Source organism: Lactuca serriola, chromosome 4, assembly GCF_051521515.1.
Source record: "Lactuca serriola cultivar US96UC23 chromosome 4, Lser_US96UC23_V15, whole genome shotgun sequence".
Taxonomy (NCBI): domain Eukaryota; kingdom Viridiplantae; phylum Streptophyta; class Magnoliopsida; order Asterales; family Asteraceae; genus Lactuca; species Lactuca serriola.
The window spans coordinates 182,736,245-182,757,375 of NC_136411.1; the positions used below are offsets into that span (position 1 = coordinate 182,736,245).

Below are 21,131 nucleotides of genomic sequence, written 5' to 3' on the forward strand. Positions count from 1 at the left end.
ACAAATTAATGCTCGACACCATGGTAACTAGATACTGCAAATTTAGGCTAATATAATATTGTTTAGTTCACATTGACCAACTAATATATGCTACGTGGATTGTTCTCGATTAATATCAATTATACAATTAAAAAATGTAGAGTAGAGGGAGGTTTCTTCATGGTTGAGCCCTCTTTCAAGACTTATGAATCTATGATACAGTTATCGTACTTAGCTCTCTCTTTCTAAAAGACACCAACTGTAGGAGATTCGTCGACAAACAAAGATAAGCTTTATTGGTGAAAGAATTGAGCTTCGGATGGTACAACAACAGCCTACACAATGTCTGGTACGCAATGAATAAATATTAATATATTCAATTACTATATGCATGTGTATATTAATTCCGATGATATTGATTGAATTTTAGGAAGTAATTAATCTTTGAAGAGAGGGAGTGTTATAAGTCGTCGGGGAGGAGTGGTCTGGCCACAATATTGGTTATCTGCAGTGTCTTCGAGACGTCCTCTTTGACCACCAACGTCAACATCATCATTCGGGTTTGCTGCTGATGCCACCTGTAGCTGTAATTAAGCCAACATTTCATCACTTCTTCCACTTGATTTTTTCCTTTTTTTTACACAAGATTAATAAGATATTTACCTGCTGCTTCAGTTCTTCCTTTTCCTCGCTTAATTTCCTTTCCTGCACATGAAGAATATTAATGTTGGATTCATGTTTTGTTTAAATATTGCATCATAAGAAATCTTCTTCACAAATTAATATACACATAAGTTAGAAGTTATAATCTAGACTTAAATCCATTGGTATTAGTTAGTTACCGTTATCCTAACTGCCTTATATGGCAGTTATTTTATGCAAAAAAACAAAAACCAGTTTGTGGTATTAACTTATACAGAAATTTATTCGTATATTTTGGGATTCAACAACATAAATATGTATAATCATACAAGGTCAGATACCCAGGAGAGAAAAAACTTGGCCCAACAACAAATGATAGTTAATACATGTAATCACATTTTATTTGAGACAAACTATGTTATTATTTGTGTGTGTGTATATAATCATACTAATTTAAAGATAGAAGTTATCTACAAATCTCAGAAAAAAATAAAAAACAAATAAATAAATAAATAACAGACAGAAAAGGAGTTGTCATGATCGTCAAAAAAGAACATAACGAACAATTATCAACAGAATTTTTACATTCTTTGTTCATGGTGATAACAAAAGACCCAAAACAAATGCCAACAATGATCAACAAAAGTTAAGCTTAGTTAGGGTTTCTTATGGGGAAGTAGAGTATATCATGCATACCTGTTCATGAAAGCTTGATATTCTCTCCATCATCAACTGTGTCTGTGCAAACAAAGATTGTTTTGTCAATCTACAGAGACTCAATAAGATAGCAGAACCCATTTAAATTGTTGTTCAAAGATCAATTATGTTTCATAACTTTCCAATATAAACAGAACAGAGAATCATACCACAACAGAAGAAAACAAAAGCGAAATGAGAACCTAATTATATGACAATTTGATGGGAGATGGCTTTGAATAATTGGGAGCCAGAAGATCACACCTTTCTAGCACGTGTATGCATAAGAGCAGCACTAAGTTCCTCCTCTAGCTCTGTCATGTCACTAACAGAGATGACATTCCCTTTTTCATCAAGCCTGTCAAAATATCAGATTAAATTCCATAATACACACATATATATAGTGCAAACATGGTACGTATACCTTCTTACTGAGTGTAGAAGCTCATTGCATGTTTGGAATCTTGTACACGTGTTGTTAATTCCCTGTGTGATGGAACAATTAGTGTTATCTAGTGAGATCAAGATTGAACACAAAACTAAAGATCACACATTTCTTACCATATTTTGGCAAGCCCCTTCTTGGGTGGTTCGCTCTTCTGCATCAAGGCTGCTTTTATGATACCTGGAAATGATATCCTCCACTCTGAACAATAGCTAGTCAGATAACCATTTAAGTCCATTGATTAGTTGCCACCTTAAAAAAGGGGCAAATTGCATATATAGAAAGGTAACCAACTTTGGTTGTGTTCCAAAGTTCTTCTATTTAAGATAACAAACTTCTAGTTTTCTATTTAAGTGAGCAGTTGTTGCCAGAGAATCCCATTGCCAAATCAACTTATAATTTATCATTGTATACTGTTCTTTTTCTCTATGCAGACAACAAGGCGACTGGTAGTCTCATTATATCTCATCCGGATATTCTGGTTTACCGATAGTGTGTATATCAATCAGAATGGATTGCATTACTAATGGAACCAAAGGCCTAAAGAAACTTGATGCGTGGTGGGAATAGTGGGTTTTTCTCTGTTGAGCAGATCATCAGTCACCCAAAGTACAGTGAACTGGAAGTTTGTTATTTTAATTTTTTGACTTCAAAGTTGCTTAGATTTTTCTGCAATTAGCTCTTATCATTTCGTACTAACATCCAACTTACATTCTAACACCAACAGATCAAACATACCGACTGAGACTCTTGTGTTCTTTTTCTCCTGTCATACCTTAATATGTGTGTTTTGCGTGTGGCTTATGGTTCATTCCCAGCAGAACGATCTAGTAATACCAGTGTGGGACAAACTCATAAGGGTCCAACACATAAGCATAGATGACAATGAGAGATTTGAAGCTAATACAGGCTATGGGAGCTTAGAGCACAATGATATTGGATATAGATAATTGTGTTTTAATTAGAGTATTCTTACTTACTATAAATCCATGATTTGTAGGTAAATTCATGATTTGTAGACGTTAGCTTGTCATGTATAGCTAGGATATCCTGTGTAATTAGTCTTTAAATAGGCTCTTCTAGTGAATAAACATGCAAATTATTGGAAAACCTCAGGGTATCAAAGCTTTAGAAGTTTCTCTTTTTCTTCGCTCCACATTCGTCAAAACCTCATCTCTTTGTGTAGCATGTGTATCAGTCTAGTTGACCCATTCATGGCTGGTGAAATCAATTCAAAAGCTTCATCACATAGCCTACCCTTTTTAATGTTTCTGGTTCTACCTAGCGCGGTGATGAAGCCCCATCACTCATTAGTAGGCATAATTTCAACGGTTATATATCTTTCATCAATGGGCACAATCTATCAAGATGTACAATGGTAGAGAAGGAAATGAGGATTATCTTAACATAGAGAACAAGACCCTAAATAAGATGATTTAGGTACAAATCAATGTTCCTAGAACTCGGTAGGTGCTAGTCGATCGATCGAATGGGAGTAGCAAGTACTCTTCCTAGTACCGTGGATGTTAGAGATGGTCAAACTTGTTACAAAGTATAAACCGGTCTATGACTTGAATCAATCCTAGAAAACAATGGGCTGATTAGGATCGGCCCTAGTCCTACACTGGTTTGTTAGTCGTTAAACAGTCATACAAGTTAAGGAACCATTTTAAAACCGGACATAAATCAGCCCTAAAATGAAAATCGGTTTCATTGCTAAACTAGTTTAAATTAAACCAGACTGAAATCAATCATATTTCTTTATATTTAAATATTATATATTAAAAGCACTCATGTTTGTCCTCTATTTTCTCTGTGATCGTACAAAATTTATTGCTAAACATAATACATGAATTAGTAACTACCCATGAAAGCATAAATTGATTAACAACCAAACATAACACAAGTTTCTCTTTTTAAATCATTTAGTAAGACCATCTACATCCCCTACAATGCCAATTAGTCTTTCAAACATGTCATATCAGCTTTTGCAATAACATCTATATCATTGCAATATAATTCTTCTTTCAAAAGTGGTCCCTACTGCCACATCATCTGCCATTTTATATTTTTTTAACAATCATAAAATTAATAATTAATAATAATAAGTCATAAATTAACATCAATATAATTATCTATAATTCAAATAAATCTAAAAATTACAATATTATCATCAGTCTCTTTAAATTGGTTTCAAATACATTTAAAATTGATATATATATATATATATATATATATATATATATATATATATAGTTCGGTTCAAATGTTTTTCATATCTATTGTGTGCTAGAATGCACCAATAGGAATTTAGTATTAATTATATGTATATTAAATTCTATCCATACTTATAACTCATTTTTATGGAAACTAATTAAATTCGTCATTAATGTTAACAATAATATTCTTTCAGAATAAATTCATATCTAGAAGAATGAGAGTGTATTGCAGCAGAATGAGAGTGTATTCTAGTAGAATACACTCTCGTTCTTCATATTCAATACAACTTTATTGTATTTTAAGTGATTGAGTCTTGAAACAAAGTACGAACTCATATATAAAAACCTAGATACAAATTCATTCTGAAAGAATGTTATTGCTGGCATTAACGACGGATTTAATTAGTTTCCATAAAAAGAGAATTATAATTATGGATGTCATTTAATATACATATAATTATGGAAATCATTTGAGATCTATAATTATTTAATTAAATAATTATTTAATTTACTAAATTTCTATTGGTGCATTCTAACACACAATAAATGTAAAAAACAAAATAACCTAGCCCTATATATATATATATATATATATATATATATATATATATATATATATATATTGGTTATAATATGTAGTTAATGTCATTTGATTAAAAAAGTAATATAAACCAAAGTTACAAGCCTTTCAAAAGCTGAAAGACCAAATGGTACGTGGTATCTCAAATTGATGAAGTGGCATTGCAATTGTCTTTGCAAGTCCTCTATGTGGATGCTCTAAGCACTCATCCAATTACGTTATAACAAGTGAATGATGTAGTGATTAACATTAATGTTGTTTTACCTTTCACATCATATAATGATATTTTCTTCTAAAGTTCCGACCTCTCCACTCCCATCTACATGATGATCTTGAACTTAATTTCCATCATATAGTTGATAAGCCTTGTTATCTTGCAAATTTTACTTAATTACCAACAAGAAACAACATTCATAAGTCCAAGTCTCCAACGACTAATTAAGAAAATAACATAAACGTACTCACATTCACATATTACAATTAAAGAAGAAACACTTGTCTTTAATATAATATTCTAAGAAGTCCCAATTGAAGAGGAAATCAATATGGTTCTAAATACATACAATTAATAAAGCCGAATAAATATAGTGGGGATCCAATGGAAAATCCAAATGACTATCGAATGCAATCCAAACATATCTCAAAAGATGCAAAATACACCTAAAGAGATATCAAACACTTGGTCACATAAACAAGTGTAAAACCCAAAAAAGAAACATATAACAAACAAGAATACAGACATAAAATAATAATGTCTAATAATGAGAGCAACGCATACCAAACGGAGGTTACAAATCACTTACAAGTGACCAAAATCACTTACAAGTCACTTACCCGTGACCAAAATGAAGCGGAGAAACGAATGACTTCTATTATTATTCAACAATCAAACGGAGGTTACAAATCACTTACAAGTGACCAAAATAAAGAAACAAGGCTCTTTGTCTTCTTAGAAATTGCCACAGAGAAGAACAAAAAACTAGCCCTAAAATAACTAATGTGGTATTTGTTTTTTGTCTAAAGATCCTTCGCCTCTTTTGACTGCGCCGCATAGACCATGTGCAGACTTTAGCATTTGGAGATTGTTTGTTTTTTAGAAGACCACATACCTAAAAAGGTTTGTGTCCTCTTAATGGCATCGAGGCACAGATGTGGACCGAGTTTTCTAATCTCTTGAGACATTTTCTAGCCTAAAAAAATCATTATTTTTCAAATATTTTTTTTCTTCAAATGCCTCTTTTTTTTTTTTTTGAATGCCAACTCTTGGTAACCTCTTCAAACATTAATATTTTTTTGTTTGCATGTCTTTTTTAATATTTCCCCATTATAAATACAATGAATTATAAAAGATACCAAATATATTACTTAGTTCACACAATTTTACTTTTATTTTTTATATTACAACACATTGTTTAAAAATTACATAATTACCCTATTGTCATTATAATATACAAGTATTTAAATTTCAATGTTAAAAAACTATTTGAAGTTTTAAAAATCAATTTATTTAAACTTTGGTTTATTCTAACAGCCTGCAAATTAAAAAAATAAAATAAAATAAAAAAAAAAAGTCTTCTTGTTACACATTGCAAATGTTTCGGCCATCTCTTCTATGAAAGTGTGCAGATGTGATCCACAGGCTGCAAACTTTTTGTCACTGAAAAAATAAATAACGCTTAACTTCTCGTATTTAAAGAAAACCCCTCAGAAGAAAATTTGTACTTTAGGTGGCCATTTTAGTCAAAAATTACCACTTCAAGTGGCAAGCAAGTGGTGAATCTAGTCTGATTCACAAAATTTGAATCATGCCAACAAGTGGCGATTTATAGCTTTGTCCAAAGTTCTTTCGAAGATTTTCCAAAATATCAAATTGTTGTGTATAGGAGACACTGTGTGTCACCTAAAAACAACATTTACAATTAAAGACTAAATATTTTACACATTTTTGACCTTTTAAAGCCTAATTGAACATTGTAACTGTAACTTATACAAAAAGTCAATAATACCTTGTTAGGGTTTTTAAAATTTATTGTCATAAATTATGAAAAAACAACAATATATGAAATATATTAACTTATTTTCGTCCGAAAAATATGACAATGAAAAAGTTGAAACGGACTGACTATCTTCAAAAATTTTATAAAAATTTTAGTGAGTTTCCATGGCTGTTCATCATGGATTTTATAAAATTTTTGAAGATAGTTTATTGCATGTTTTCATTTTAGTTAGACTCACAATTTACATTGTGTTCAATAGTTAATCTTGAGTGCCAAAAAATAACATTGACATGTGCAATTTTACCACAATTAAAATATTAGCCTACATATGGATGGTTATGATTAATATCTTAATTATTTCATTGTTAAATTATGATTCAAGAGATAGATTGATTAACAAATTGAAGAAAAAAATAAACAAAATTAAGAAGAACCTTGTCAATATAAAAGGTAGCATGACATGTTAAGAGAGTTAAGTTACTTGAATACTGTATGAGGTTAGTCATATTCTTAGCACAAAATTATCAATACAAGTCCGTGATTACTTTTTGAAAATGAAACCGAAAAATATAAAGGATCCCAATAAGGGGACCACTGGAACCCAAGAAATAAGATGAACAATATGGTTTTCCATTCACATCCCCATTCTTTCTCACTTGTTAAATCATGTGTTATAGTATATGCATTAAAGTAAATTGCACTTTTGGTCCATGTCCTATATTAATTATTTATATATTATCCAAAGGGGACGATTTTGCATTTCTGATTCCTAGTTCATTCTATAAAACTCTGTTCATAAGGCGTATTGAAGGAAATAACCATTTTCTTCTTGTCTTATTCATTTTCTTCATCACATTCGTCTTCTTCCTATATTACCCTAAAATCTAGCCCGCAAAGAGGTGTTACTGAAAAATGTGGATTTTAAGGCCTTCATATTTTGGATTTGTATTTGTTGGATGAAGAAAAAGATGATTTGTTTTGGTCTATTTTAGGGTTTTGTAGGAAGAAAGAGCATGTTTGTTCAAATGTAGAATTATGTATAACCCTACTCGTGCCATCATCCCACCTAAATTATCAACTGAACTCCTTGATAACTTTTCCATTAAAAACCAAATATGAGCAACATGAACTTGACACCTAAAGAAACTAAATCCGACTGGTAGTATGATTTTGATTAACTTGGGTTGAGTTTAGGTGAAGTTACTTGACAAACGAAGGAGACTCCTACATCGTAAGCGCGATAATCAAAAGTCAAAGAGAATTCGGTTGGGGCATTCCAACTACAATGTTGTTTATAGGATTCGATGAAGATATACATAGGTAAATTTTCTTTTCCGCAATTGAAACTTATGAGTGAGGATGAAGTTTAAAGCCAATAAGCAATGGGTGGTGTGACTCGTGTGAAAAAAGATCTTGAGGAGGAGGAAGCGAAAATACATGCAGCGAGACCCGTGAATTCTTAAACATTTTTTGCAAATTAGTAATGGCATGTGATCATGCTCTTTGTCGTTGCCACAATCTTCAATCCCCCTAATAAATAAAGAACTCTTTGCCACATGTCCTCTTCTCCTTCATTTGGACACATGACATTTTCTAGAATTTTTGAACTTTCTATTTTCCACTTGTCATTTTATTGTATTTTTCATTTTATTAAATTAAAATTCCACATTTAATATGTATGGTAATATATATGTAAGGTATTTATTAAAAAAGGTTTATTTATATAATGTATTCAATACATTAAAGTCTCATTAATTTTAATAATTCAAACTTTTTCTCATTTTTCTTATAAATTCAAACTTTTCAAATTGTTAAAATTTCATATTTAATTTTTTTTAAATAAACCCATGTAATACATGGGTCTCGCACCTAGTATAAACATTATACTAAAATGTTTATGATGATCATAGTGAGCATCAAAGTTTTGAATTTTAAAAACAATAAAAAAATGAAAATCGTTACGATATAGTTTACTTGATTTTGATTTTGATTTTGTTATTGGTATTAAAGTTATGATATAATTTACTTGATTTACTACATAGTTTTAACAGTTGAGATGTCAGCTTAGAATGCCCAAGGACCTAAAGTGTTATAAAACATTGATGTTTTTTTTTTTTTTGAAAGAGAAGAAAACATTGATGTTTAATCTATAATTTGATTCCAATACAAATTAATCAAACATAATCAATTATTATACAATTATCAACTAATAATAATTAAATTGATATAACTATTGCTTATAAAATTAACATAATACTAAGCAATTCAGATTAACAAATTGGATACTATTAAAAATTTACAGAAACAAATGATATTACATGAATAGATCTCCTCCAAAGTAGGATCATAATACTATATAAAATTTAAATAATGCTAAGCAATTTAGATTAACAAATTGGATACTTAAATAAGTACAGATTAAAAATTTACAGAAACAAATGAAATTACAAGAATGGATCTCCTGCTAAGTAGGATCAATATATAGTTTTATGGACTAATGACCATAATAATATTTTCTAGTTCAACTACCTAGTAGAACTGTACATGTGCATAAAAGAACAAACAAAACAAACATAATTGATGTAACTTCCTATCAAATACTCATGCTAGGGCAAAAGCATAATCTCACTTTGAGGACTAACTAGTTACACTTCTTTTTATCTATATCCCCACATCCATAAACATCAAGTCGTGTTATTTTGCATGATAAAAAAAACCCTTTATCAAAGTTCATATTAACTAATTCATAAATATATTTTTTCAAAGGCATTACCCGAAGTCCAAACCAATGAACCAGAAAATAAAAAATCAGTGCACTGGGTCTCATGCAAAAAGGCTGACTGTGACTAGGATGACTGAAACAGATTAAAGAAGTAAAATAGATCTCAATTATCAGAACTCCCCACAGAATCAGACATCTTGCTACGTATATATAATTATGCCCTAGAAATCTTCATTCCGATTGCAGGTATATCGCACAGTCTATTGCTAAAGACTATTGCTTCGTACATGACAGCAGTAGAAAGGGTAAGGAATATGATAACTGAATATAATACAAAACGATGGCTGACCTGTTCGTACCGCCGCTGCAGTATTCATAAAGTTTGCCATTGGAGGAGAAGACGACGACGGCGACAGCAGCGTCGCAGAGAATGGAAAGCTGCCGTGCTTTCTTGTTTAACCCTGATCTCCGCTTTGAAAACGTCACTTGTCTGCTACTCTTGTCTTCAATTCGCTTCATCTCCAACTTTCTCCGCCCCATCGTAAGCCTAGATCTCCTCCAGACCTAACTTTTTCAGTTCCGATATGTATCGGCCACTTGATTTCTATGCGTTATCTACTTATCTACAATCATATGTATCCTTTTATTATATGCTTTAATGGAAGAGCGCCTCGTCATTGAAAGCCTGAATACCCCCGCTCTACACCTGTTTCTTGAAGAAAAAAAAAAACAAAAAAGGTTTAGGGTACTATTCGGTCGTATGTTCTGGCCATCTCGGATTTGACGGCGGTTTACTTTACCATTCGTATTATCCTTTTATAGTAAATTTTAGGACAATAGGGTAAATTACAGAAACGTCCCTGTGATATTATTTTTTGAATGGGATAATGACTTAAAAGGGTAATCTATTATTCGTTTTGTAATATTTAGTCACTGATTTATTTTTTTGTCTATATTTTTCTATTGAACTCGTTAAACCGTTTAAAAACATCCTTATAACCTGTAATAGTAGGTTTAAACGGTTTCCGGCATATTTGACTGCTCCGACAAAGCTCTGGTCATATTCTCCGGTGAACATGATTTTACTGTCGAACTCAAGAACTCAAGTTTGTTCTCTTCTTATGTCTCTTTGTTAGATCTAAATAAATTTTGAACATAAACCCATGTGGATGTTCGATTTTAAAACTGAAGAACACAAACCCGGAAATCAATTCTTCATCTTCATCTTCTTGTGTTCAAACTCAAGAACACACATCATAATTTCTCACTCAAAAAACGATTTTGAAATGTGTGTGTATGTTACATCAGAACACGAACCAATATCTTCAAAAATCGAACCGGAAATTGCTTCTGGGGTATTAACACAAATCATATATATTCCAGATTCAAGTTCATCTTCAAACTCAATTTTTGGGTTTGAAAACCCTAACTTGAGTTCATCTTTAAGCTCGTCTGAACTTCAAGAACTCTTCAGATCTTCAAGCTCGATTTTGAGAAAACCTCCACATGTGAGTGTGTTCATCTTCAAGGTACCTAAAACACACAAACTCAATTTCTTCTTTGTTCTTGGAAATCGATTTTTGGGTTTGAAAACCCTAACTCGACTTAGGGTTGTTCTTGAGTTTGATTTTTTCGTCTTTATGTACTGGAATACCAAACCAATCCTCGAGTTTGTAAGCTTCAAACAAATCGAAGGTGTGTGTATGTGTGCTCATCACCTGTGTGTATTCATCTTCATGTGTTCAATTTCTGAAAAAAATAACTTACCCCAAGTCTGAGTTTGTGAGCATAATGTGAAAAGAATTCGAATTGTAGATGGATTCTTCTAAAATAAACTCGAAATCTCTAGTTTTTTGGATGGATTTGTTCATATGTGTTTCAGATCTTTATCTAGTTCATCAGGGTTGTTCATCGTGTTCTTGAGAGATTCTTCATATTTGAGTGTGTGTTTGTTCAGAACACGAACCAGATCTGGATGTGTGTATGATTTTGTTTTTTTGACAGATTTTCCATAAATGATTTATCAGATTTGAGTGTGTGTATATGTGGGTTAGATCAGAACACGATCCTAGGCTCAAGAAATTGTTTCAGGTTTGCTTAAGAACACTATGGCCGGAGGTTGAAGACGATGAACATTGATCTGATGGAAAATCAAGAATGTTGGAGTTTTTGAGGTTGCCAGAAAAATCATGAACGCCGGAGAAGATGACCGGAGCTGTCAAATACGCCGGAAACCGGCTAAACCTCCAATAGCAGGTCAAAAGGATGTTTTTTGAACAGTTCAACAAGTTAAATGGGAAAATGTGGACAAAAAAAACTCAGTGACTTAATGTGTACAAATCAAAGAATATGTTACCCTTTTAAGTCATTATCCCTGTTTGAATCAAGTCTAGTTTTTTCAATCATAACACTCGTCATCCCTGTGATTTTATTTTATTTCGGTTTTGGTCCCTAACAAACATTAGGATACATAATTTCCCTTAGACTAAACTGCTCAAATGGTCCCTGTGGTTTGCTCAAAATTGTCACTTTGGTCCAAAAAGGTTTGGACTAGCACCACAGGTCCAAAGTTTTCACTTTGTTGCTACTTTGGTCCAATTTGCTTTGAACTTTTTCATAATGACCATTTTGCCCTTAATTTTTTTTATTTATTTAAGTATTTTTTCTATTTAAAAGAAAAATAATTTTTTTTCTATTTTACTTTTATAATTTTTTTAATAAAGGAAAAAAACAAATAAAGAAAATATACTCTCTCTCTCTCTCTCTCTCTCTCTCTCTCTCTCTCTCCCCCCCCCCTCTAAAATCTACTACCCCATCTTTCATTCTCATATAAACGCCGATGCATCTTCTTCCATTTTCATCATCTACAAAAATTTGAGTTGAAGCTTACATCAGAATACCCAGTTCGATTCAAATTGAGAATACCAGTTCGATTCAAATTGAAAAAAAATGAGAAACTGCCCCAAGTCCTTTAACATAAAGATCTTCATGCATACCTGGATGATTGATCGAGTGAGTAACGATTTTATTGTAACTACGTATCGTAGTCGTTTCAAAACTGGGAGGAAAGTTGAAATCATAATCAAAGAAGGTATGGGGATTTTTAATAAGGGAATGGTGCTTTGGGTCCTTTTTATGGGGATTTTCAATGGGTTCAAGAGCACTAGTTTCTTCTTCTTCTTCTTCTTCTATATGTTATATCAAAGATCATAGATTTGCAGGGGGTTTAATTATGAGAGAGTGTGTATGTTCATATGTTTGATTTTCTATAGGAAGAAAGAAGAAGATGGGTATGTTCGTATGTTCATATGGGATGAAAGAGAGAGGGGTAGGTGGGTGGTGAGGATGGATTTCATATTCAGGGAGAATTGGTGGATTTCAAGATCCGATGATGATGATCCTCGCGGAGGTTCAACAACCATCAGTCGTGGGGAAGAAACAACCACCGGAGGCGTAGGGAGGAAACATACGGGAGGTGATAATCGGTGGTGGTTATGGTATTGCCGGAAAAAATGGAGGCGTAGGGGTTCATTTCCACAAATCATATTTAGGGTTGCTGATAGGAAGGGATGTCGGTGGATCTTTGGGTTTTGATCGGGTGGAGGCAGGAAATCACTTACCTTGGTCGGTGGCATCCGATGGTGGTGGTGGTGGTGGTGGAAGGTGGTGCTGGCAACTTCCGGTTGTAATTTAGATGGGGTTCAAAGTTTTTGGAGGTCAGGGAGGAAGACAAAGGTGTGTCTTTATTGTTTACGAGAGAGAGAGAGAGAGAAAGAGAGAGAGAGAGAGAGAGAGAGAGAGATTGTATATTTTATTTATTTATTTTTATCCCTTTATAAAAGAATTTATAAAAGTAAAATAGAAAATACAAAATTTTTTTATTTTTCTTTTAAACAGAAAAATATTTAAATAAATAAATAACTAATGGAAAAATGGTCATTATGTAAAAGTTCAAAACAAATTGGACCAAGCTAGCAACAAAATAAAAACTTTGGACTTGTGGTTCTACTCCAAAACCTTTTGGACCAAAGTGGCAATTTTGAACAAACCATAGGGACCATTTGTGCAGTTTAGTCTTTCCCTTATCACATTTTGTATTTATACTTTTTTCTTTTTAGTTTTCATTTTATATATTTTTAAATGAATGGCCCACCATCCAACCCAGTCGTAACCTCATTTCTCGGTTTCTCCTCCATTTCTCTATTTTTATATCCCTAAAACCATACATTGATTTACCTACTCATGAATTTGTTTTTGCAACCAAAGCCTTCTTTAATCTCCATTCATTTATTTACCTCCAAAACCTTCTCTACGTCCTTTATTTCAATTTCTATCTCCAACGACATACATTCATTTACCTATTCTTAAACTCGTGTCTGCAACCAAAGATTGAATATGATTATTTACCTGCTCTCAAATCAAATTTTATCTGACGCATCCGAAGAATTGCTAATCAGTTCTCAAAGGAAAATTTGCAACCAATGGGTTTACGCCGCCACCGACGTAGTTGCTAATGGTGTCACTTCCTTTCACGTCTATCCCTTGCTACTGTCACAGCATGGCCACCGACACCGGTGTTAGTACCTTGCGCTTATGTCCATCTCCCAATATTTTCCTTATTCATCTCTTCCAAAATCGATCTCAAACTTCTTTCCTTTTCCTGATATCGGTCTTGATTTCTCACTTTCTCTCCCAATCGCTAACCACCACCCACTCGGGTTATGGAAGTGGAGACCGGAGAGCATGACAATGATTAGAGTCACAAATATGGGGAACAAGGGCTACAAGTTTAACATTGAAGGAATAAATGGGATGGATAGTTGTGGGGTTGGATGAGGGATCCATATGATTTAATAAAAAATAATAATATATAATTCATAAAGAAATTAAAAACTAGTATAAAGGTATAATAGTCTTTTTAAGTTGGTTAGGGACAAATATTGTTACAAAATAAAAGCACATAGCTAATGAGTGTTACAATTGAAAAAAATAGACTTTATAAAAAAAACGTATAACTACAAGGACCATTTTTGTAATTTAATCTTAATATAATGAAAAGCTTAAAAACTATCCACAATAAAATCATCCAACGAGTTTTTTCATATTTTCTTTTTGCAAGAGCTTTTTAAACTAAAAAAGTTCTTGAAAAAAAATACTATAAGATAAACCTTTTTCAAATCAAAACTTTCGAAGTTATTTGTTAATTATAAAGATTTTTGCTTTAGTTTTTTCAATGGTTGTGTAGGTCCCATATTCAGTCTGTAACAACCGTCAATTCTCGGTCAAGTCAAAGTAACCTAAAGTCAACAAGTCAAACCGGTCAACTCATACAACCCTTGTGTACTAGGGTTTTCATAATGTTTCTTATTAAACAACTCACATTCTTAATGCAAAGTATCACTTAGAGTTTTCACGTGTTCGAAACTCTAAACCCTAATTAGGGCAATTGATGAAACTACTCGATAAAACATTATTCCTTAACCCTCGGGGGCATATGACAGTCATAACAAGACTTAACGAGGTTTACAAACCTTAAAATACAGAGCCAAAACACTCAAAAAGGTCTCGAAAGAAGTCTCTCTCAACCTCTTTCACTCAATCTCTCCAAGTAGTGTCAAATCTCTCCCAAATCTCTCTTCGTATGAAAACTCTCTACAATAATGTGGAATCTCTCCCAAATCTCTCTTCGTATGTGAAATCTCTCCAAGTATGTCAAATCTCTCCCAAATCTCTCCAAGAATGTGGAATCTCTCCCAAATCTCTCTTCGTATGGGAAATCTCTCCAAGTATATCAAATCTCACCCAAATCTCTCCAAGAATATGGAATCTCTCCCAAATCTCTCTCCATATGTGAAATCTCTCCCAAAATCTCTCTCAAAACCCCTTTCAATTTTTTTTGATCATTTGGGGGCATCCCGGTACTTGGTTTGATGAGAAACCACTCAAAGAGGGGAGATATTTTGGAAAATAGCCCTATAGGGCCGAAGCCTTTCTATAGGGGCCAAGTCCTCTTGGATCCGAGGCCACATGAACTGAGTCTGAGGCCCTTGAGTAGCCGCAGTCTTTGGACCGCAATGGGGTAGCCGCAGTAAGCGAGCCGCAGCAAGCCGACCGCAGCCAGCGAGCCTCGCCTCCTGACCGCATCGGACCTCCCCCTTCAGACCGCAACCCCTGTTTCCCTTCGGATCCACTTCAGCAACCTAACCTCTACTCCAGATCTACTGCTGTTAAGGCCGGAGTCACCCTCCTGACTTCGGATTTTGCCACTTCCCACCCGGTTTTCGACCACGACTCCGTTTTAAGCCCGTTTTTCATCATTTTAACGCGGGATTTTCTCCAAAAATCATATTTTAACATATAAGACCCTAAATATTCATAATATAAACATATTTTTATGGAAATATTTAATTAAGAATAAAATCCATTAAGGGAGATCATGAGATGGAGTGTGAATCTTGTCATAATATTTGACAGAAACAACCACCCCATACCCATTCCTTTGACCAGCTATTGTACTCCCCACCACTCCTAGTCACCTCATGGTACTTTCCTACTCTTTTCCCCAGCAAATTCATATCCAAAGAGCTTGGAAAATCTCCTCTCACTCTTCATTTCTCTCATTTCTCTCATTTCCACCCAAGGAACAAACACCTTTTCTCTCAAACTCTCTCCCTCAAATTCGAGATTCAAGGCTGATCATCAAGTTTTCTTACACTCTTGGTAAGTATAATTCATCCCCCTTGTGTTAATTACACTTCCCTTTACTCACATCATAGAATGCTTATACAAATTCCATCAATTTGGTGTTAGATTCTCAAAAATCTCTAGGCATCTTCAAGTGTTCTTGAGTTGAACACTTCTCACCTCCAACACTCATCTACTGAAACACTTGAGGTGAGTTCATACCCCTATCTTTTCATGTTTTTCTTAAGTTTTAAGAGGGGGGGGGGGGAATATAAGTTAAAACACCAAGAACACAACAAAACTCATTTAACAGCTTTCATCAAAAAAGTTCAACTCCATTCACGGACTGTTTTGGTCATCTTAAACATTTTTGTTTTCAAAACTGTATTAGATTCAAATAGTTCAGCGTTATACCTTTAAAATGACTATTTGCACATCTCCATATGAGTTTTCTATGATTTATGGTGATTTTTACAAAACAACCTATTATTTCAAGAACAAATCCGGACCAGTCTGTGAATATGAACATTTAAACCAAGTTAAAGACTTCCAAAAATCATGATAAAAATTATGGATAAACTAGACACATTTTAGGAACTCTTAGAGTTTACGGATTCAGTTTTTGACCTCGTATGATTTTTCTATGATTTTTCTAAAACAGCGCAGAAAGATTAAAAACTAGCTAATAGCTTATAACTTTCATAACACTTTGTATTATGATGAGCAAAGTGTATAACAATAAGCTCTAAATATTAAATGTGTTTCCTTGTTAGTTTATCATCATAAACTGAAAATTTAGTCATTCATGATAAGATTCTTCATTCATTTAGAACACATATATTAAGCTACAATAAGCACAGTTTATGGATTCATAGCACTAATGTATTTTCATAAAAGAGTTTTTCTACATTACAAACGTTTTGGATAAACTATAGTAGGTATAGTTTATGTATCATTTACTTTAAAACTTATTTATCAAAGGTTTTCAGTTTAGTTCATGTAAATCTGTTAATGAATAAATTTGTGAGTCATTCGCTTCGGTTTACTTCCAAAGTAACCAAGTCAAAAAGTCCTGTAAATTGTAACCAGAGTTTCTTGTAGGGAGAACGTGATAGTTGTGTATAGATCTATATTGGGTTTGACAAACCCACACTTAAGCTGCTTGCAACAGCTAGACCGGTAGGTCTGAGGTGACAAGTGTCATTTAACGACGACGCCTGAAGAACGTCGTATTACGAGGCCGTCGATGTCAAGTATGGTTATAATAGCTCACATGTAGTATTAACAAATCATAAGATTTACGGGTTCTACTTTTAAATTAGCGAGTTATGTCGATTTAGCTCACAGGAATTATTTTAAGTATGTAAAAACACTTGTACATTTTTATATCAAAAAGGGTTTTATGCCGATTTAAAACCACTTTTATACCTTTAAGTATGGCAAATACTTGTTTACTTTCGGTCCTGGGTTTTAGGACCGCATAACTTTTATAAGGAAAATATAGGATTTTCTTTTGAATCATATATCTGTTAAAACTATATTTTATCTAGAATTGTTAGATTTCAGCTATAATTGTTAAGTGTATATGCTAGAATTATATAAGAATTTAGTCATAATCGACTTAGAATTGGTGGGCCTGCCTTATCTCCTGTTCCTTGTTTGGTTGTAGACCAAGGGCGGACCCATTATATTCAACGGTTTATTTAACTAAACTTTTATATACTTACAAACGCTGAGTGATTATAGAAGGAATCTTTGGTTTCTTCTAGAGTTCATTATCGCATATCATAGAAACATTCATTTTACACGTGATAAAGAAAATATTGAATTTTCTGGAAACATACTTTGTCACTTTTTCAAGGAAAACAGTCTCTTTCTCAAACAAAACTCTTATGATCTCACAAACTTAATTGTTGACACTTTTTCAAAACTACTTGTATTCTCAGGAAATCAGTGAAACAGGAAAACCAACAACGTTTTGAGGATGAGACGTTAAATCGTCAAACAGTTCATTTTGTCATCATAATGTAATTGATTTGAAACATGTAAATATATACCTTGGTGTAACTTTTTCAATTATATTTATGATGGTTGTATTTACTTTGAGCACTATTATACTCGTTGTTGTGATACTATACATTAAGTCCTCCACCTCCGGACGTTTCCGCCATCCTTGGTTTGCTGGTGTAACACAATCAATTGTAATTTAACATGTACAAGCATCCAATAAAAAGCAAATTGAAAAGGTTTCCATATTACAGGAGATTCTATGAATTTTATTTCATGAAAATCTTCATTAAAAATTTGTGGATGCTCTAGGTGGTCTTTTTCATCAACTTATTTATATCATTTTACTTTACTTTTATTTGTTTAAGTTGTCTATTTATATCATTTTACTTTACTTTTATTTGTTTAGGTTGTCTATCCAATATGCTCTTGAAAAACGTCCTATAGTTATTGATGCTTTAATACCATCAACACAATGAGTGTATGCTATCAAGTCAACCCCTTTGCCAATGAGAAAAAAGACTTTAAACCCCTTTGCTATATCTCATTAGATTCATCAACAATATTCCAAAAACAAAAACTATAATGATCAAAACATACACTTCTGGTTTGAATTACACATTCTACACAACAATCAAAGTTCCAACATCTTTCAAATTCTTTTTCCTATATAACCTTTGAAAACAAACCATTCATTGATATTATGATATAGATAGATTAAAAAACACATCATAATACTTTCTTAATTTCCTTAATAAGCATGACATCAACACAATATCATGCTATTCCTATAGATAGATTAAACTTTATTAGTGTGAAATTTCTTCATTGAGGAAGCCAGTTTTTCCACCATGGAGATGTTGGAAGTATTCCTGAAGGTGGAGGGGTAAGAATGTCCAACATTGTTTCTTTCTCTCTAGGGGTTAATGGAACACCTCTTGTTAAATTTAAAGCCAGTAAATGAACATTAGTACGTTGCCTATGCCTACCATATGCCCATATTCCTCCAGCTGTTCCAGCAATCAGAAGCTGTAAAAAAAAATTAAAAATTATCATTCAAGGGCTAAATGCAAGAAATAGCAATGAACTTCCAGTGTTGTTTATTATAGCATTATACTTCTGTTTCTTTCTACTACAACATTGTAAAGAATAAAGAAAGTTGCTATTTGATGCATTTAACCATAAATGAAAAAGAATAATATTAAATGGTTATGAAACTGACAGGTGAAAGCCAGAAGGCTGCAGTCTGCCAATCAAACTTTGGAGCATAAAGAATCGTCTCTCCATAATCATCTTCAAGCTTTTTATAGATATCTTTGTCACTTTTTCCAGAACGGATTTCATCACGAATAAGCTGCAATTCAAATCCAAACATAATGAGAGCATGTGCAATTATATACAAACAAATTCATAAAGGAAAACTATTCTGTATGTGAGTGTTTTGTTGAAACACAGTTCTATCATATAAAGAATCGTAAACAGGTTGACACTATGGAGAAGAGAGATCCTAGAAACATAGAGAATCAAATACATATCAACAGGGGAGAGGTGCATATAAAGATATGGTGAAGATTTGAAGGGTACACAATGAAAAAATAAATGTTGGAGAATAAAGATAAAATAGAAAAGAGTCACCTTCCTGAGAAGAACAGCAATATCAGCTTGGGATTCTTCAATGGACTGACTACCACACTCTAAGCAGCGCACATTGTGACTGATGTTTCTTGCGCGTGCATCCAGAATCTGTTGCCTCTTCACTGGGTCCTCTTCGTTTTCCATTCTGTAAATATGTCTTGCTTCTGCAAATTCCAAAAACTACATAAATCCCTAGATTGTTAGGGTAACTTTCAGTTGGGCATTTTGTCGAACAGTTGGCTTGCAATGAATAATATCCTCTCCATAAAAAAGCAAATTGTAAAGTCTTGGTACTAAAAGCTTTTGGCTTTTCCCAATACCTTCACCAGAATTGTATTATCTGTATATATTGTGGCGAATCGAGAAAAGATTTCACGCACACCTCACTACAAAATGTATTTATTAGTATGTAGTTTTTGACGATACTAACAAATAAAAAATTACATGTTAACAATTAACATCAAAAGCTAAATTGATTTTCGAACAACCCTAGAAAATTGACAAAAATAACACATAAAAATGAATAAACGAAAATAAAATTAGCAGAGTTGTAGACAGATTTAACAAAATTAATACATAAATTAACAGAGAGTGAGAGAGACAAACCGGTCAATGGAGGGTGTGGGGTGGCAGCAGACGGAGAGGAGCGGTGGACTGTGACTGAGCAGGCCGAGAGTAAAGGCCGAGAGCCGTTGAGGGTGGGCGTTGACAGCGAGTCGGTGAGACGGGCGTCGATGGATTGGAATTCCTTTTATTGATATTACAAAGAAATGTTAGCTTTTACGTTTTTTTTTCTTTATTATATCCTAATTTTAATTCAAACTTTGTTTTTGTATCTATATTTTGGGGAGCTGAATTAATATTAACTTTTGTGTTTATTTAGATTTGAATAATAATAATAATAATAATAATAATAATAATAATAATAATAATAATAATAATAATAATTATTATTATTATTATTATTATTATTATTATTATTATTATTATTATTATTTAAAGGGCTTCTAGCCCAGCGGTATCAGGTGGTGCCCACCCTTTTTGAGGTCGAGGGTTCAAGTCCCATTGTGGACATAGGTGGAATTAGGTGGTATTAATTTAGGAGTAGATTAGATTTGCGGGTTCAAAAAAGAATAATTATTTTTTTATATACAGATAACAAATTTATTGAAAGTATTTTCATATAACCATTATAATCGACTGTAACAGGCTACATTTAAATTGGTCAAAACATGTTGGGAGAATTTTTGGTAACACACACACACACACATATATATATATATATATATATATATATATATATATATATATATATATATATATATATATATATCCGGGTTCTAAATAACGTAAGGTGTGACTTGGCGGCAATGTTAAGCCTCAAGCTTTTTCGAGCCTTGACGAGTCATGATGTTTGTAAGGCGTGACTTAAGGCGGCAATTTTCTTTATAATTAATATTTCTATATGTATTTTCAACTATTATTCATTTTTATACACAAGTATGAGTTAAGGCGGCGTTTTGGC

The 21,131-nt window shown here is 32.9% G+C and overlaps 2 protein-coding genes across 2 annotated transcripts; both read right to left on the reverse strand.

Annotated features, from left to right (window-relative positions):
* Positions 1-252: 252 nt before the first annotated feature.
* On the reverse strand, positions 253-10,059 carry LOC145103001 (agamous-like MADS-box protein AGL27). The gene is made up of 7 exons (XM_079040532.1): positions 9,630-10,059; positions 1,879-1,963; positions 1,742-1,803; positions 1,582-1,675; positions 1,318-1,359; positions 643-684; positions 253-563 (listed from the first exon to the last, which is right to left on the reverse strand). Exons 1-7 carry the CDS (start codon positions 9,818-9,820, stop codon positions 417-419), a joined length of 663 nt encoding a protein of 220 aa, XP_078896658.1. The 5' UTR covers positions 9,821-10,059; the 3' UTR covers positions 253-416.
* Positions 10,060-18,536: 8,477 nt separating this feature from the next.
* On the reverse strand, positions 18,537-20,381 carry CCMH (cytochrome c biogenesis protein family). The gene is made up of 4 exons (XM_079040534.1): positions 20,213-20,381; positions 19,607-19,770; positions 19,194-19,325; positions 18,537-19,000 (listed from the first exon to the last, which is right to left on the reverse strand). Exons 2-4 carry the CDS (start codon positions 19,748-19,750, stop codon positions 18,797-18,799), a joined length of 480 nt encoding a protein of 159 aa, XP_078896660.1. The 5' UTR covers positions 19,751-19,770; positions 20,213-20,381; the 3' UTR covers positions 18,537-18,796.
* Between the last annotated feature and the right edge of the window lie 750 nt (positions 20,382-21,131).

Excerpts from the sequence above, each read along its gene's own strand:
- LOC145103001 (XM_079040532.1), bottom strand. The coding sequence starts at position 9,820 with ATGGGGCGGAGAAAGTTGGAGATGAAGCGAATTGAAGACAAGAGTAGC. Across the intron at positions 1,964-9,629 it reads TGCAGCGGCGGTACGAACAG|AGTGGAGGATATCATTTCCA; the intron begins GTCAGCCATCGT and ends GCTATTGTTCAG. Across the intron at positions 685-1,317 it reads TATCAAGCTTTCATGAACAG|GAAAGGAAATTAAGCGAGGA; the intron begins GTATGCATGATA and ends CTTCATGTGCAG.
- CCMH (XM_079040534.1), bottom strand. The coding sequence starts at position 19,750 with ATGGAAAACGAAGAGGACCCAGTGAAGAGGCAACAGATTCTGGATGCA. Across the intron at positions 19,326-19,606 it reads TTGCTGTTCTTCTCAGGAAG|CTTATTCGTGATGAAATCCG; the intron begins GTGACTCTTTTC and ends TTTGAATTGCAG. Across the intron at positions 19,001-19,193 it reads CAGCCTTCTGGCTTTCACCT|CTTCTGATTGCTGGAACAGC; the intron begins GTCAGTTTCATA and ends TTTTTTTTACAG.